Source organism: Anabrus simplex, chromosome 1, assembly GCF_040414725.1.
Source record: "Anabrus simplex isolate iqAnaSimp1 chromosome 1, ASM4041472v1, whole genome shotgun sequence".
Taxonomy (NCBI): Eukaryota; Metazoa; Arthropoda; class Insecta; order Orthoptera; family Tettigoniidae; genus Anabrus; species Anabrus simplex.
Window position 1 is genome coordinate 266576697 of NC_090265.1, and position 18680 is coordinate 266595376.

Sequence of the window (18680 nt, forward strand, 5' to 3'; positions counted from 1 at the left end):
AATTATGCGCAGGTTCAACATCATCCATTTAAACATTCGGAGTAACGAAACGTAATATTTGTGTTACCTGAATTGCCGTGGCATCGCCATCAGGTCCGATTTATCGATATTCGTTTTCATTCATATCACTGTTATCACTAAAATTATCTTCGTTGATACATTATTCACTCATTAAAAATTCACCTGCACCCCTACTCAAGGATTCTTTGTCACTTTTTTCGCCCATATGCAGCTCAGTTTCAATATACGCGATATTCAATCCTGCCATGTTTACGAACGAAACAGCTGACCCGCGCTCGCGGAAGTTCAAGACCGTTGCCTAGGCAACGTCAAGACAGATTATCTCTCTATCTTTATTCCCTAAGACTTGTAGATTGCACTGCGTGTTCATAAATGCCTTATAAATACTTCACTGATGAGAAAAATAAAAAACTATCGCACAGATCGCAGACGAATGCAGATAATGCAGCCGGGCGCTTTCGGGCGCTAAGGACCGAAAGGCTAAATGAACAGTCGGGCGCTTTCGGACGCTAAGGGCCGGAAAGGGTTAAGGTACAGCCCCAGCACTTGTCTGGTGTGAAAATAAAAAGTACAGTGAAACCTCGGAATGCGAGTAACTTGGTCTACGAGTGTTTTGCAAGACGAGCAAACATTTTAAATAAATTGTAACTTGATAAGCGAGTGAGGTTCCGCAATACGAGCGTCACGTGTGCCTAAGTTTTCCCCTCCCCTGTTCGTTTGTTGAATGGATGAACGAGATCTTTGGTCCTGTAGTGAAGAAATATATTTCAGGAAATAATCTGCGTTCAAAGTCTTGCTGGTTATGGACAATGCTCCTGCTCATCCTCCTTGAGGCCTTGAGGATGATTTACTGGAGGAATTAAAGTTTGTTAAGGTCAAGTTCCTTCCTCCCAACACTACTCCAACCTATGGATCAGAAAGTCATTTCGAACTTCAAGAAGCTACACACCAAAGCACTGTTTCAGCGATGCTTCGAAGTGACTGAAGGAACAAACCTTAACCACCGAGAGTTTGGGAGAAATCATTTCCCCATCGTGAACTGCCTGAAGATCATCGATAAAGCCTGGGATGGAGTCACCAAGAGAATTCTCACTTCCGCTTGGGGAAAGCTGAAGCCTGACTGTGTTCTTGGACGTGACTTTATGGGGCTTGTTGGTGACAATGAGCTGCCGATTGTCAATTAAATTGTGCCATTAGAGAAGACTATGGACTGGCGGTGAATGACGTGGACATTCAAGAGCTGGTGGAAGAACATAACCAAGAAGTGACCACCAACGAATTGATGGACTTGCATCGCGAACAACAGGAGGAGGTTATGGAGATCTCGTCAAGGGAAGAGAAGGAGAAAAAGTCAATGGAATCTCTCACTTCATTTGAGATTCGGGAGAAGTGAAAAATGTGGGAAACGGTGCAAAATTTTGTAGAAAATCACCACCCGAATAAGGCTGTAGCAGTGCGAGCGATGAATCAGTTCAATGACAATACAATGTCACATTTTTGTGAAATCCTCAAAAAGAGGCAAAAGCAACAGTCATTGGACAGGTTCCTCGTTAAAGTTGCACGAAAAGAAACCAATTCCAGTGACCCAACAGACAGCAGTCATTCCGTTAGTGAAATTTCTGCTACAGAGTAACTCTTCTCAAGTCATCTCTCATCTCCCTCACACCAACAATGATTCTATTGTAGGGAAAAGTGCACTTTAATTTGTTTTGCGTTACATTTTGTTTTAGAAATGGTATGTGAAAAAATATTTTTGTGTTGTGGACGAATCATCTGTATTTCAATTGTTTCTTATGGGAAAACTTCCTTTGATATACGAGCGCTTTGGATTACAAGCATGTTGCCGGAACGAATTATGCTCGCAATCCAAGGTTCCACTGTATCTTCAGGACTGCCAACAGTGGGGGTTGAACTCACCATCTCCAAAATGCAAGCCAACAGCAAATGTAACCCAAATCATGTAGCCAACCTGCTCAGTGATTTCTGAACACGGTTGCACAACATGGGGATGTGCTAGATGCGAGAGCAATTTTGGATATTTTATGCAATGATAGTGGTTATGAGAGGGTATGCTGTTTATACACAATGTCTGTCACTGAAAATAGCAGATTTGGCCCCATTTAACCTGTAATTCTCTCCCTCTCTTTTTTATTTTTTATGCTTGATGTTCAGAGAGGGAAATTTACAGTATTTACATTGGAAAAGAGGACTGAGCACAAACTAAAAACAGGTAAAGGTGGAAGCTGAATGCTGATAGGTAACAATAAACTGGGTGATGGAATTAATTCTGGGAATCCAAAATTAACTCTGTTCTTTCAATCAGATATCAGTAAACAAAGGTCAATAAGTAACAAACTACTCTTTAACATAAAATTGAAGTGTGTCTTACCTGACTAGAGTCATAGCATCGCTGTCACTAGTGTCAGCTTTAGAGGTTTCATCTGTCTTCTCAGAATCAATTAGGTTTTCCATAGAATCAGTAACCTCTTTTTTCACAACACCACAACCAGGACTTTTCTCTTTATTCATCTCCATCTTTTCTGTTCCCACTTTATTGTTTAGCACTGGAGTTTTCTTAGTAAGTTTCACCATCTTCTTGGAAACAGAGCTCACATGTATTGAATTACTGCTCCGAGGAGGTGTCTTGCGAGGAAGAGGTGGTCTCACACCCACTTCTCGCAAAGCAAGAGATGGAAGCGAAGTAGCAGCACTGGGTTGATGGAACCGTGTTTGGGCATGAGAACGAGTGCTACCCTTTCGCTCGAGTCTGCTTTTGATGTTTCCGGAACTGCAAGAAAGTTTTGAACCAAGACCTTCCACTTTGTTAGCTGGTGATATTCTTGAACGTGAGCGGCCCTTAACTGTCTCCCAACCTTGAGTATCATCTAAAAATACATATAAATGGTTAGTCTCCAAACATGGCAATTCCACTAAAACATAGAGGTTATAACAAACAGTTCAAAGAATAAAGGATAAAATGCACAATTACATAAAAGAGAAGTATCAGCCTTGATTATAACCCATCAGTAAAAGTGACTGTGTGTGTGTGAGAGAGAGAGAGAGAGACACACACACGACACCCTCGGCTGACCACCAGGAGAGACAAACATCGGATCCTCTGAGAAGCACATGCAGATCCAAGTGTTTCACTGCTCGCCACCCACAGACAGATAGCATTAACGTTACAGGATCCTCTGTCAGCCCAACCATTTCCAAGTGCTTGGTTGAAGGGAAATAGGTATCATGGTGCCCATTACAGTTCTGCCATTGACACCCACCCACCGTCGCCTCAGTTTGAAGGGTTGCCAGGAACGAGAAACCTGGACTGCTACAGACTGGAATCAGGTTGTATTTAGTAACAAATCCTTGGTTTCTTGTGCAATGACAATGGCTGTGTTCATGTCTGGAGACCTCATAGTGTGCACCTCAATCCTGCGTCTGCTGTAGCATGACACATCGCCCCCACTGCTGGTGTGATGGTCTGGAGGTCATCATATACGAAAGACAATCACCCCTAGTAGTGACACAAGAGTTAATAATGCCACAGCAATGTGTGCAGGGCTCCATTCAGCCATGTTTTGCCACTCGTCAATTCCAGAAGGATAAAGCTCAGCTGCACACACACAACAAGGGTATCAATGGAATGCCTCAGCAATGTTATTACACTACCATGGCCTCCCCGATCCCCAGATTTGTTTCCAACTGAACATATCTGGGATCACATAGGGATGCCAAATTCAGCAGCTTACAAGTTTACAAGATATAGAAAACCAGTTGCAGTAAATATGGACGGACATGCCATAGGATACCATGCAAAACCTGTATGCTTCCATGCCCGACCATATTACAGTCTATATCCAAGCTAGCGATGGGCCAATGGGGTTCAATACAGCCTCAATACCGGCAGTCAGTGTTCTGCTATAAAATTATTTCGCTCTGTACTTGTAATAATTTACATATATCAAAGTTACAAACATCCAAATCAGGTTTCATGCAATTCCCGCAATTCTCAAAATTCCTTCTTGGTACATGACTTGGAAGTTTTTGTTTTGTTTTTGGTCAGTCAGTGTATTATACATGGAAAAATAGTCAACTATAAAAAACAGCTTGAATACTTTCATATAAAAAAAAAAAATACAAATTCTAAACACAATGATGAAAAATTAATAAACTAAACTCTCACTCTTCTTCTACTTCCAGCACTTTTCCCACATCTGTGGGGTCGCACATGTGGATTTGGCCCTGTATTACAGCCAGATGCCCTTCCAGATGCCAACCCTATATGGAGGGATGTAATTACTATTGCGTATTTCTGTGGTAGTTGGTAGTGTAATGTGTTTTCTAAATATGAAGAGGAAAGTGTTGGGACAAGCACAAACACCAAGTCCCCGGGCCAGAAGAATTAATCAGATGCGATTAAAATCCCCGACCCAGCCAGGAATCAAACCCAGCACCCTCTGGACCAAAGGCCAGCACGCTAGCCATTTAGCCATGGAGCCGGACAATAAACTAGACTCTCACTAATCTGGCCATTCCTTGCAGAGAACAGAAGTGCCAGATTAGTGAGTGATATTATTTTACACAACAAATGCCCTAAAAGCACATGGATTACTGAGTAATAGATATTAAACACTACAAAAAAAATTCATTAAAACACATGGATTACTGAGTCATAGATATTTAACACTACAAATGCACTAAAAACACACAAAATACAAAAAGTACTACCGTAGCATATATCAAATCCCAAAAAACATTTTACTCAGCATGAGCACTTTGAAATGTGTCAGTAATTTTTATTTGTTTTAGTGGAGACACTTGGCACCAGCATTCTTTGTCACACAGTCTTGCAACATATCGGTACTGTATGTGTTGGATTGCTGCATCACGTACTGCAGGAATATATCTGAAGCTTTAGCACCATCTGGAGTGGAATTTTCCTGGTCCCTGCTTCTATGGTGTAATCTTCCTCATCACTTTCATCCTTTTCTTCCTGCACACTTTTTATGATCTCTTGATCATTTAAAGTCTCCCTTGTTTCACAGTGTTTCTTGTTTAACCATTTAGATAAGTCATCTTCGTCAACTTCTGCTCCTCCTGATAGTTTGTGTAACATATCAATACACACAACACCTGGGATTGATGAGTCTGAATTGATTCATTCACTTCTGTCACTGTCACTTGGTGCTGACTTCAACTCCGTGCCAACCTGTAGGCCACACTTTCTTCCAGCACTTACGTATGGTTGTGCTCTGCACAATGTCCCATGCTTCTGCTGCTTGGAAAATAATATTGGCGTAATCTCAGTGGAGTCACTTTCACATTCATCTAGTAATGAGGTAAGAAGCCCATGTCGGTAGTGGCGCTCAACTGATTCCAGTTTGCCCTAATCCATACACTGAATCAGGGCTGTCACGTTGGGTGGAAGATAAGCAGCTCATATATTGCCTCCATTTCAGACAAAAGTCCGAGGGACGACTGGGAACATTATCAATTAGAAGGTTGGTGTTTAATGGAAGTTTCTTTTTCTTCAGTTCCTTTGTCAAATCTGTACAAATTTATTGTTGAACAACTTTGCGAAAATTTCATCTTCCATCACAGCTTTCTTTTCAGCACGATAGTCTACTAGTAGTCTCTCATAAAAACAACCTCTCGTACACATCAAGGGAGGTGGGCAATGCCATAAAGTAGGGGATGGCCTGTAGGGGTGAAGTACAGTGGGGACTCCTTGTACTCTAGGATCACTACGGCAACTGTGATGGCTCTACAGGAACCCTGAAAAGTTATGGATTACAGGGGTCTAGTGATGTCCTCAATGGCATTTTCGGGAGAAGAGGAGACCCTTCGGTACTGTGAGATTGGTGGATGAGGCAACCCTTCCTCACTGCCTTGTGGCGAAGATGGATTTTCAAAGTTTAAGGGAGACAACTAACACAGAAACCAATACAGAAAAAAGCCCACCCAAAAAGCTATAGGTAGCAGCCCTACCACTAAGCTAGGGAACTGTGGACTAATCCCCTGCAATCCTAAATTTCATTATTACAGAAACAGCAAGAATAGACAACTAGACAGGTCTTTTATTGACAACCTTTTCATGCAAAGTAAAACAAAAATAGGCTTCTGCAACATCAGAACCTTGAGAGAAACTGGTAGATTGAAGCAAGGGACAAGAGAGATAAACTACAAGTTGAACATTCACAGGCTTAGTGAGGTAAGACGGCAAGACTTTGGAGAGCTGCAAACGCAAGCTAGGTTTACTTTTTTGCACTCAGGACCTCCTCCAGACGACAGAGATCATGGAAGTGGAGTTGGATTCTTGTTGACTAAGGATGCGAAAAGTAGACTCACTGACTTGCAACCCATTTCAGAGAGATAAATGACAGCACGTTTTAAGACCAAAATTCATGTCATTCTAATCCATTGTAATGCTCCCCCAGAGAATTCAGATATTGAACATAAAGAGGGCTTCTACCATTTGATGAATAAGGTTGTGAGAAAAGGCAGCAGAAAAGACATCTAGACATCTTAATTGTTTTGGGTAAACAATTTGGAGGAGAATTTGTCTTAATGGACGACAATGTATGCATCATGGTAATTCTAAATTCCCATGGAGGGAATCAGATATTTTTCCACCAATAGAGCATATCAAAAATCAGATCAAAAATTAGATCTAATTTTTGATCTGAATGTATGCATCAATCGTGGGGTTCTCATTAATGACTTCCCTCGTGATCAGAATATTGCTTGACTAGAATGGCTGTCGTGTTTCCCGGACGTGAACCCTATTGAACACGCCTGGGATAATTCAAAGAACGAAGTTTATGGATGTCATAACGCACCAACCACTCAGAGATCTACATGAAATCACCATTGAGGAGTGATACAATTTGGACCAACATCAGCTTGATGAACTAATGGACATTGTGCCAAGACAAATTCAAGCATGCATCAATACAAACAGATAAGTTAGCTGGTATTAAAGATACTGGTGTGTGCTATATTTAATAACTCAAATTAAGAAAGTAAAGCTTTACTGTTGTAGGGGCTCTCATCACGAGGACAAATTGGGGCAAATGTTTGTTTGTAGGAAGACAAATTTGGGACTGGAATAATTTACCAGGGGATATGTTTACTAAATTTCTTTGAAATAATTTAAGTAAAGACTAGGTAAACAACTGATAGGAAATCTGCCACTTTGGCATTATCAGATAGGTTACTGATGATGATGATGATGATACAACAATAAAAAAGCCTAATTCTTTTGTAGCACCACCATCATCATCATCATCATCATCATCATCATCATCCTTTCCCCTTATCCAGATCCTGCCGAGTCGGGGCATTTTTGGCACTTCTCCACCTTCCTCCCTCCTTCCACCATTCCTCTTTCACATTTTGTCCCAGTCCAGCTTTATTATTATTATTATTATTATTATTATTATTATTATTTTGTTATTGGCTTTACGTCCCACTAACTACTTTATTTTCGGAGATGCCGAGGTGCCAAAATTTAGTCCCGCAGGAGCTCTTTAATGTACCGACACGAGGCTGACATATCTGAGCACCTTCAAATACCACCGGACTGAGCCAGAATCGAACCTGTCAAGTTGGGATCAGAAGGCCAGCGCCTTAACTGTCTGAGCCACTCAGCCTGGCAGTCCAGGTTTCTTCTTGCACTCCTCTTTACTGAATCGATCCAGCATGCTCTAGGTCTCCCTCTTGCTCTCTTTCCCTCAAACTTCATCTCCATCATCTGTTTTGGTATTCTTTTCTCCTCCATCCTCCTTACATGTCCAAATCATCTTTGTCTATTTCTATTTCTCTCATTTAGATTTTTTTCTACCTCGGATTTCCGACTTCCTTTCTAACATTGCTTCTCGCTCTGTCTTTCTTTGTCTTTCCTATCATACTTCTTAGGTATTTCATTTCACTGGCTTGAATTCTACTCTCCTCCCTACATGTCACTGTTCAGGTCTCAGCCACGTAAGTCAATATGGGTGCATAATAGATTTCGTACATTATCCCTTAACACTAGATTATTACGACTTGAATATCCATTGGTAACAGATTGTATTAATGTAGTTGTAGTTAAAAGGGGACTAGATTAGTTACAGTAACGTAAGAAAGACCACAAGACTTTGTAGCAGCAGTCAAAGGGATGCTTCACTCATTCTATTACCTCGAAAGAAACATAAACAGCTACTCAAGATTTGGATAGAAGCCAAACGGTTCCAAGATTTCAATTTTTAGAATATCATTTAGACTCAAATTACACATGGAGTCAAATCAAAGTTGTTTTTAAATAATTGCATTGGAGATCACAATTATTAACCAAATTCTCAACATCGGAAGTTACTGTGTTCCAGAAATCAAAGGATTTTAGAAAAAATGGCTCCTATATTTTAACCTTCAGTTTATATTTATGACTCAAATTTAAAGCCTTATTACAGTTGATTCAATCAACCACAGCATTGTGAAAACAATTTTAGCCAAATTTTCGAATTTGTAGTTACTATGTTTTAGACGTCAATGTATTTTAGAATTAAGGGTTACTCCAATTCAACATTGTAATTGTGAAAACAATTTTAACCAAATTTTTAAATTGTAGTTGCTATGTTTTGGACGTCAATGTAATTTAGAATTAAGGGTTACTTCAATTCAACATTGTAATCCATATTGTCATACTTTTAAAGTGTACATAATTCCTATGTTTCTTACATATTATACTATATTATACTCAAGCAAAAAACTTTGTAAAAATAATCCAAATATGACAGGTCTATAACCTTGAGACAATTATGTAGGCTGAAGATGCTTGTAAATAAAGCGAAAGATGTCCCTGTAAATTCGTGTTGTAGTATTATGAACTAGCAACACACAACCAATTTGTATTGAATAGGTGGATTAAAATAATCACTATATTGTAAGCATTTATACCAAAACTGACTGACGAAGGATATAGACTGCAATCTCGTACAAAAACTGAGGAACTCTCAAACCTTGCGGCTGACATCAGAAAAAGACGCCTGAAATTTTACGGACAATTTAAGTGCCTTCCAGAAAACAGACTGGCAAGAATCTTACTTGAGGCAACAGAAAACATCAAATAGGTGGACAACGGAAATCCGCCAAGACCTGAAAAAAATCAGGAATCAAAGTGGCCGACATCGCTGACCGAACCTGCTACAGAATGAAAATCAACAAGTGGGAGTAGAGTCAGAGAGAAACCACAAGAAGAAATCAGGAGCTAAGTGACAGAAGAACGAAGAACCACAATGAGAGAAAAATTTAAGGCTGCCTGGCAAAGAAGGAAATGCACAACTTCTAAGTGAGCTTTGCGTGATCAGTTTTCTGGTCTTTTTCGCACCTTCATCATTATAATAATATGATTACAGAGGAGACTACCTACAACTTACAGAGTCTTTATAGTGTAGCGGTTAAGACTGGTCTGAAGATCAGCATCCAGAAGACTGAATTTATGACCAATATCAAGGAGGCCCCTACTACAATTCCTCTGACAGACGCTACCATACTAAAAAGTACCTGTAGTTAAGTACCTGGGAGAATGGATTTCTGCGAATCAGAGTGAGAACCTAGCCATAGATGTCAGATGTACCAAGTGTGAAAGGGCTTATCACTCGTGTCGTAATATCTATTCATCTAAGTGCCTCTCCAAGAACCTCAAACTTAGACACTACAACTCGGTCATCAAACGATCTGCTCTATATGCTTCCGAGTGCTTTGTAATGACCAGGAAGGGCCCACTCACAAAGCTAGAGTTAAAAGAGAGGAAGATTCTGAGGAGGATATTAGGACCAATCAGAGAGGAAGGAGGCATTTACAGAATCCGCCATAATGATAAACTGTATGAACACCAGGAGGACATCGTCACGTGTATGAGGAAAAGACGCCTGACCTTTTATGGACACTTGGCCCGTATGGATTCCGAAAGACTCACCAACAGGATATTCACAGTAACAGGAAGAGGCAAGGCTTCTAAGAACAAATGGATCATGTCAGTTAAGTCGGATATGGAACAACTAGGTATCCCACTGGGACAAACTCATGACCGAATACTGTTCCGTCAAGCCATCTGACACAGTGTTTTCCCAACGTCCCTTACCTGTAAGAATATTACAGGAACTAAGTGGACAAAGGAGAGAATAATAATAATAATAATAATAATAATAATAATAATAATGGACCACTCTTAGTCCATAATAAAGAGGATATTTTCATATCAGCCCAATATTTCTTCATTCAAAGAGATCCTGCCTTCCTTTCTTCAAATGAAAACACCCTTCCATTAGACCTTTATTAATCTTGGTCTGTAGCCTCTGTGCGTGTGTGTTCTTTTTTAGCATCTTAATTTTTTCGATGTTCTTAAGATCATCTATTGTTATTTGGAGTTCTTTAATATGATCCTTAATTTCCAAAATCCATTTAATCTTGGTCTTCCTATTCCATAATTATTGAAATTCACAGAGGCTTGCAGACTGAACGCTGAAAGGCATAAAAGTCTATAATGATAATGTATGTATGTATGTATGTATGTATGTATGTATGTATGTATGTATGTATGTATGTATGTTCTTAAGATCATCTATCGTTATTTGGAGTTTTTTAATATGATCCTTAATTTCCAAAATCCATTTAATCTTGGTCTTCCTATTCCATAATTATTGAATTATTCTTCTGCTGATTCTGGTGTCAAGTGTTCTGATAAGATGTCCAAAGGATATACATGTTTTTCCTAATTGTGCTCGATACCGGTTCAATTTTCTTACAAATTGTTTCATTTGATGCTATTCTCCATTGTCCATTAACTTGATATTGTTTATTTATGCGTGTTTTAATTATTATTCTTTCTGTCTTAAGTACTTTGTCTATTTCAGCTATATTAGTAGTTTTAAAAATGGTTTCACTAGCATTAGCTATTTCAGGCTGTGTGACTGTTTTATAACATCTTAATATTGCTGATTTTTTGTTGTTGTATGTAGTCTTGGTACTATAATTTGCTTTGTTCAATTTATTTATTCTATTCTGCAAAGCTAGTTTCTCATTAAGATTATAACTTCTCCTAAATACTTACGTTTATTAAAATTTTGATTTGTTGTCCATCAATTGTTATTTTATTTACCAGTGGTGGATCAGTAAACACGACTCAGTCTTTTCAAAGGATATCCTAAGACCAAACATGGATTGCTAAGAAGGCTTTTTCAAAAATAAATGCATATACAGTAGAAGTCCGCTGTTACGGCCTGTAACGAGAACTCCGCTATAGCGACGATTGTTTTCTGTACCTTCAAAATTCCTATATTAAACTGTGTATCGTCCTTCGGTTACAGCGAGAGCCCCATCACTGACGAATCCATTATTACGAGCGATTAAGCGCGCACGATTTTTTCCATTTCCGATATTTATGCACCCCGGCGATGATATTGCATGCGATCAATTACCTTTGGTATCGTTTCCTCGCTATGTGCACTAGCGAGTTCTCTCGTCGACATTCGAAGGCGATGTTAGAGTCGATTAGTAATACCTGTCGACTGCTGTTCCGTAAAGAAAATTCAAAATGAAAGAGAACATATTTTCATAATAAATGCATAAATAATGTGTCCGATAATGGTTGTTAACTCGTTAAAAATTGAGGCTGACTAAACGACCGCTTAATTTTGAGGCTAAATACTGCAATTAAGTAAGAATGGGATACACTTCGAAATGTGGCAGAGTGCTTAATTGATTTCAGATGTTAGTTTATATTTTCTCGCGTCTGGTTAAATTACGGAAAGGCTATTATGAAAATGTATAGCGAGAAGGTTATCATTTCTCTACTGGTCCTTGAAGTGTATTTTCATCATACATATAGTGCGGTTAAGTTTGGATAGGTGACGCTGTTTGAATAAGAAAACTGAAACGTTTGCAATAAAATGCGATCGATCATCTTCGGTATGGTATAGTTTTCTCACCTTGTGCAATTGCGAGCTCTCTCGTCGACATTCAAAGGTGATGTTGGAATTGATTACTAACACCCATCGACTGCTGTTCTCTAAAGAAAATTCGAAATGAAAGAGGATAACACGTTTTCATAATAAATGCGTAAATAACGTGGCCGATAGCAGTTGTTAACTCATTAAAAATATGACTGAAGTAAACGATATCTTGATTTGAATGTTATATACGGAAGTTAAGTAAGAATGTGATACACCTCAAGATATGGCAGAATATATCATGGATTTCAGAGGATATTTCATATCTTCTCGCGTCTAGTTAGATTTCGGAAAGGCTATTTACATGTAAATTTTTCGTGAGTAGGTTATCATTTCTCTACATGCGTTTCAAATATGTTTTCATGATATATATACGGTTACGTTAGGTGACGCCGTTTGAAGAAGAAAACTGAAGTGTTTGCCACAGAAACCTCTGGAGTGATACTGTATTTCTCCGAATCCAAGACTTTTTTCTCAGAATCTCGTGCGAAAACTCAAGTGTTGTCTTGCATTCGCGGCCTAACAGGAAGTTAATGGATACCACTGGCAACTACCGCGGTAACCACGCTGCTTCTTTTCACACGCGCACAAAACTCGTTGACAATAAAAGACCGGCTCTTTACTATAGCCTACATCGCTATCCGCGACAAGCAGTTGTACAGTGCTTGTGTGTAACGTCACTGGATCTCAGAAAATAGTGAAGAAAGTATGACGTTCTATTAGCTTCTACAAAAACGTTTCTCAAATCTGCAGAATGGCATTAAAACATGCGAGCCTTCGAATTCTTAGAAAGGCCATGGCTACTCAGTGGCAGAGTTATAACACGTCTATTGTACTTGACGCTTAGTAAAATTAAGTTTTATAGACAGCAGGAATATTTTCGTGATGGATAGTTGTATTGTAAAAATACGTGGAAAAGGTACTGCCAGCAAATTTTCAACGGGTTCTAGTCGATATTATGATGCCAATTTTACTGTAAGGTAATGGTTATTAAACACTCGTAAATGTAAAGTAATTGTGCAGCTGCAAGAAAATACGGCATAAGCCTAACTAAAGCCAATATTCGGCGTTAGCGTGAAGACAAAGAGCTAAAAAAGTACAAAAAATGCATTCAGTGGTCCGCAACAAGGGTGCTTTAAAGAAGTCGAAGATGAAATTGTGAGGTATGTGCACGAAAAACGCAAGGGCAGAACGGCCATACCGTGGCACAATAAACTCGTTCGTTGACTTTCAATGTCCGCGATTACGGCTATACATCGCCAGCCGCTGAATTTGGCCGAACCCGGCAAGTGGGACATGCATGTAGCAGTAGCGGGTTTTATCTCACGCTGAGTAAAAGTAACATAGACGGCAAGAATATTTTTCCTCATGGATCGTCGTATTGTAGACACGCATGGAGTAGGTATTGCTGGCAAATTTTCAGCGGGTTCTCTTCGGTATTATGATGCCAATTTTAAGTTAATGGTCCTTAAAGATGCGGAAATAAAGAAAAATTGTGCAGCCACAAAAAAAAAAAAAAAAAAAAAAAAGGCATGACATAAGTTAATGTTTGGCGTCTAAAAAGTCTAAAAATGCGTAGGCCTACTGTACAACAAAGGCATTCATATGATTTTATCAAGTACTTTTTGAGCCCGATTTAAATTTTTTGAAGGAAAAAGTGGGGTTCATCTTGGATTCGGAGAAATACGGTACTATCTTTTTTCAGAATAAAATGAAACGTACACTTTCACGTAGTATCGGATTTTGAAAAACAACCAACAAGTAAGCCGGTGTGGATATCACCTGCGGAAAAGCAAGTTTTGAACAAACATATTGCCGTTTCATACCGATTTTAATGTATATGGGGAGTTTCCCGACTTTTATACAAAAATCGGAATTAACGACAATCCGTTATAGCGAGTAAATTTTTCGCTGTTATGAATTCTCGCTATAACGGACTTCTACTGTACATATACAGTTGTTACAGTATGTATGTTTACCGCTCAGTCCTGTTTTCTGATATGGGGTCTATGATGAGGTGACATGAAATTAAATCGCATGATTTTACGGCCAGATGCCTTTCCTGTTATCAGCGTCAGTTAGGGAGCTAACAAGGACGATATGAATGATAGTAACTGAAATTGGATAAGGAGATGGTAGGAATCGGCTGCGGCCTATGAATAAGAACTGTCCAGGCGTTTGCCTAAAAGTGAAAACTAGAAACCACAGAAAACAATTCTCGGGACAGCCGATGGCAAGATCTGAACCCATTCACCTTCCAAATGCAGAGATTGGCTCCATAGCCAAAGCGTGTTAACAGACACAGTCACTCCATTCAATACATGAAAGTTATCCACTTATTAATTGATTAATAAAAAAGTGTAAATTTATCTTTGCTAACCATCATCTTGACCACATCCAGTACGGGGTAAGACTTCAACAGACACAGTGGTATGCTGTTGAGTCTCGGTACCTTTCACCTTATCAGCCCAACTCCGAGCACCTGATGATGCAGTACTATTTAACGATGAGTTGGAGCCACTTCGCTGCTCCAAACTGGGTCCACGTCCATTTTCTGCAACACTGTTGTTTTTAGCGGGAACTGGAGCTCCTCGACTAGTTGGTAGAACATTTACACGATTCTGCAATGACATGTAAAAAGAAATATCAATGCATCAAATAACAACAACGAGACATTAAAAATACTAAAGCAAATCATTTGTTTCATCCACTATTTTTTCTTCCATTCTGGGGATGGAATATTTCAATTAATTCTTACAGCCAATAGAAATATAACTAACAGTATACAATTAAAGAAAAATATTACCATATAAAACATCATCAGTATAAAAAATCTTAGATATTCCATTCACTGCAATTAAATTGTGATGTAAATTTAAAAATTTTACTGTTTAACTTTGATAATAATAGATTTGCAAACTATATTTTGTTCATATTTGCACCTACTATTTCAATTTAATTGTTGGTCGGTTTCATCTCATAAGATGGAGTGAGTCTGATCACTAACTTATTTTGCACATAAGAATGGAAGCAATCTACCAATGTCGTCTGAATCCAATCACTATTTTGAGTTTTTTTAAATATGGTATGTTAAGTATTTATAATAATGAATCAAATTTTATTAGCCTTAACTTGTAAAAATAATACAATATAGTATTTTTACATATTTTTTATAATCTGCTTTTCAATGCAGCAGCACAGATAGAATCCAGAAAGATTATTAATGGAATACATGTGAACATGTTTCAGCTCCTGGAGCCATCATCAGCACAAAATAAATAAAATCACAACATAAATGCACTTGAAAGAAAAATCAATAATCTCCAGTATTTTGTTTTGAATTGTCTCAAGTATCAACACTACTTTCATTTCTTTCAATAGTGCTTTTATGTTGTGGTTTTAATCTTACGTGTGTTTGTGCTGATGATGGCTCCAAGAGCTGAAACACGCTCATATTTGTTCCATTAATAATCTTTTTAGATCAAAATATATATATTGATTTGGTGGCTTAACTACTATATATTCTGTCAAGTTATTAGTATGATTACTTGTAATGTTTTACTGGCATGTAAGAAAACTCCTACGGGACTAAATTCTGGCATCTCGGCATCTCCAAAAACCGTAAAAGTAGTTAGTGGAACATAAAAAGCAATAACATTATTTATTAAAAGTAAATAATTTCAGCATTGTAAAATTTCCTTAAAAAAAGGAGCAAAAGAAGCACAAATTGTTCAAAAAGTTGTACTAGGATACTGATTATTGTGTTTATCTTAGATTCCTCTTATAAACTCGCATGATCAGATTCACCTGAAAAAAATGCAATATTATAATTAGATCTGGATATTATCAAAATGGTGTTAACAATGGACATGCAATGAAGAATAGTATTTAAGATATTTGTCTTCTCATTTCCAGTTTCCAGCTTCCTGGGTCGGGTTGTGTATCAAGGACCCCCAATGTTGTCTGTTTCTCAACCACTCCTTTCCATTCTGCTTCCTGGGTGGGGTTGTGAATCAAGGACCTCCATTGTTGCCTGTCTCTTCACCCCTCCTTTCCTTACTTGGGTAATCTTCTAGTTTTCCTCCCCTCTTCTCTATGTACTCCCTCACTGTATCTGCCCATCTCTGTCTGGGTCGTCCTCTTGACCACTTTCCTGTTATTCATCATCATCATTTCCCAACTCCAGTTTCCCAGCTGTGGTGTACAAGCGCTCGCCATCTCCTTCTGTCTTCATACATCTTCTGTTTCAGTAGATCCTCCCATTTGTGTCCTCTCTCCTCCACATCTGATCTTACAGTCTCTATCCAGCATTTTCTTTGTCTTCCCTGTGGTCTTCTTCCTATGAGATTAAGGTCAAGGTCTCATTATGTGCCCATACCACTGAAGTCCACGTTTCTTTACGACACTGGTAATAGGAACCTCGATACCAGCTACTTTCCTATTCACTTCATTTCTGATCTTATCCTTTTTGCTAGTTTGGTTCATGGTCCTAATGAATCTCATTTCAGTTGCTTGGATTCTACTGAGGTCTTTGTTTAGTAGGATATATGTCTCTAAACCGTACGTGAAGATTGGCACGAAGCAAGTGTGGTGCATGATTGTTTTTGCCTTCAGTGGTATTTTGCAGACCCAGAGAAGATTTCTGACTTGACTGTAGAAGTTTGATGCTTTCTGTGTCCTGCTGAGTATTTCCTGCCTAACAGTGTTGTCTTTCGAGATTGTGCTTCTGAAGTACTTGGAGTGGGAATCTGATTTGATTTTTGCTCCTTCCAGAAATATATTTGAGCTTGTTCCTTCCCTGTTGGTCAGTTCCACTGTCTTTGTTTTGCTCATCTTCAGTCCAAAATTTTTGAATGTATTGTTCCATTCGTTAAGTTTCTTCTGAACTTCAGCTTCTGTCTCTTCCCATAAAAGCACATCATCAGCAAATACCAGGGCGTTTGGTTCACTGTCCATTTTCTTGATAGATTTTTATGACCTTGGCCATTACTATTACGAACAGGAGTGGTGACAGGGCACTTCCTTGTTGGACACCTCTCTTTGTTTCAAACCATTTTGATCATCCGTTGCCTATCTGGACCCAGCGGTAGCACTTCTGGTATAGCATCTTGACTTTGTCATTTAAGTACTTTGGCACCTTTAGGTTTTCCAGACATTCCACTATTTTGTTTCGAGGAACACTATCATATGCTTTTTCAATGTCCACAAATACAATCACAAGATTTCTTCCATATTCCCAGTACTTTTCTGTCAGCATTTTTACTGCAAAGATAAGATCCACAGAACTTCGACCTTTCCTGAACCCGTGTTGTTCTTCCTCAAGCAAAGGTTCCACTATCTTCCTAAGTCTTGTTTCTTTGAACTTTTCCAGCAGCTTCGGTGTGTGTGACAACAGCGTGATGCCTCTGTAATTTCCACATTTCCGTCGGTTGCCCTTTTAGAACTCCATTACTCCAATTTTCTTGGATTTTGTTTCTTTCCCAAATCACTGGTAACACTCTGCAAATACCACTCTTGGCACTCTCTTCTCTTCCATCCTCACCACGTGCCCATACCTCCTCACTTTAGTTGTTTCTACCCTGTCCTTAAGTTTCGAGGTTCCTGTCCTTTTTCTGATTACCTTATTTTCAACTCTATCCTGATTTCCTAGATAGATGCTTGTAAGCATTACCATAGGAATTCTAACGCTATTTCAGAAAAAATATGCTTTCCTGTGTTTTACTAATACACTATCTCTTAAGAGGGCCATGTTGCAAAAGAAAATGTGTAACAACTCAGAGAAAATCTTACATCTGGGACTCTTGAAAGTTAATAAGCTGCCTGAATAATTAAATCTATTAAACACTGGAGCAGAGCAGCTGTATTTAAAATTCGATTTGCCAGGAAAATGTTTATATGAATTTTCCTCGTAACTCTATAGATGTTGATTCCCATAGGGAACCTGAAATATTTGTCCCGAATGAGTACATTTTTATTTATTTTTTATTTTATTTTTTATTATACAATCTTCCTGCAACAGCTGCAGGTTGCCCAAGGACGAAGAGTACCTTAACAACAATAATGGATAGAGATACAGTAGATAATGCGGTAGTATGATGTTAAGTGTAGGCAAATGAGTGAGGCACATCAAACATTTATTTGAGGTCCACAAGTATGGTTCTTGAAGATCATGGTGGACTTCTTCAGTGTGGCAATCGCGATGTTATAGATAAAATCTCTATTCAGCCCAAGGTATTGCAGGAGTTGACAAAAAATGTAGGCATGGTTTCTCGAGCACCTAATATCAAGCCGATTACAGAGATGGATGAGGGCTTATACTTTTGCTTATAGAAGTCCACCGTTTCTTCATAAATTATTCTTTTTTTCCACAACGACCTCTTCTGGCTGGTTTTTGTTGGTCTCAAATCTAGTTGTTGGATCAATGATGAAACCTTCAGAACAGGATGGCTTAAAAGCAATGATGTCAATGCGTCGCTTGCTTCCTCTGTTGGAGAGACCCTGTACTTCTTCATAGACATTATAACCTTGTCCTCTCAAAGAGTTAGCTATCATTGATCTGGCTACATTATGGCATGAGGTGCATAGTAATTCACCACGTGGACAGGCTCCCATGACATGTGAAGGAGTTTCGAACTCTCTGTGGCAATGCCAACAGAGGCTGTTGCCCTG

At 38.8% G+C, this 18680-nt stretch overlaps 1 protein-coding gene across 1 annotated transcript in view; it reads right to left on the bottom strand.

The window, feature by feature from the left end:
- Nucleotides 1-18680, bottom strand: part of ssp3 (short spindle 3) — a 567399-nt gene that overhangs the window by 453960 nt on the left and 94759 nt on the right. The window contains exons 7-8 of the mRNA XM_068225894.1: nucleotides 14392-14632; nucleotides 2411-2906 (exon numbers count right to left, since the gene is read on the bottom strand). Coding sequence (XP_068081995.1) covers nucleotides 2411-2906; nucleotides 14392-14632 — 737 coding nt within the window. The remainder of the gene's footprint in view (nucleotides 1-2410; nucleotides 2907-14391; nucleotides 14633-18680) is intronic.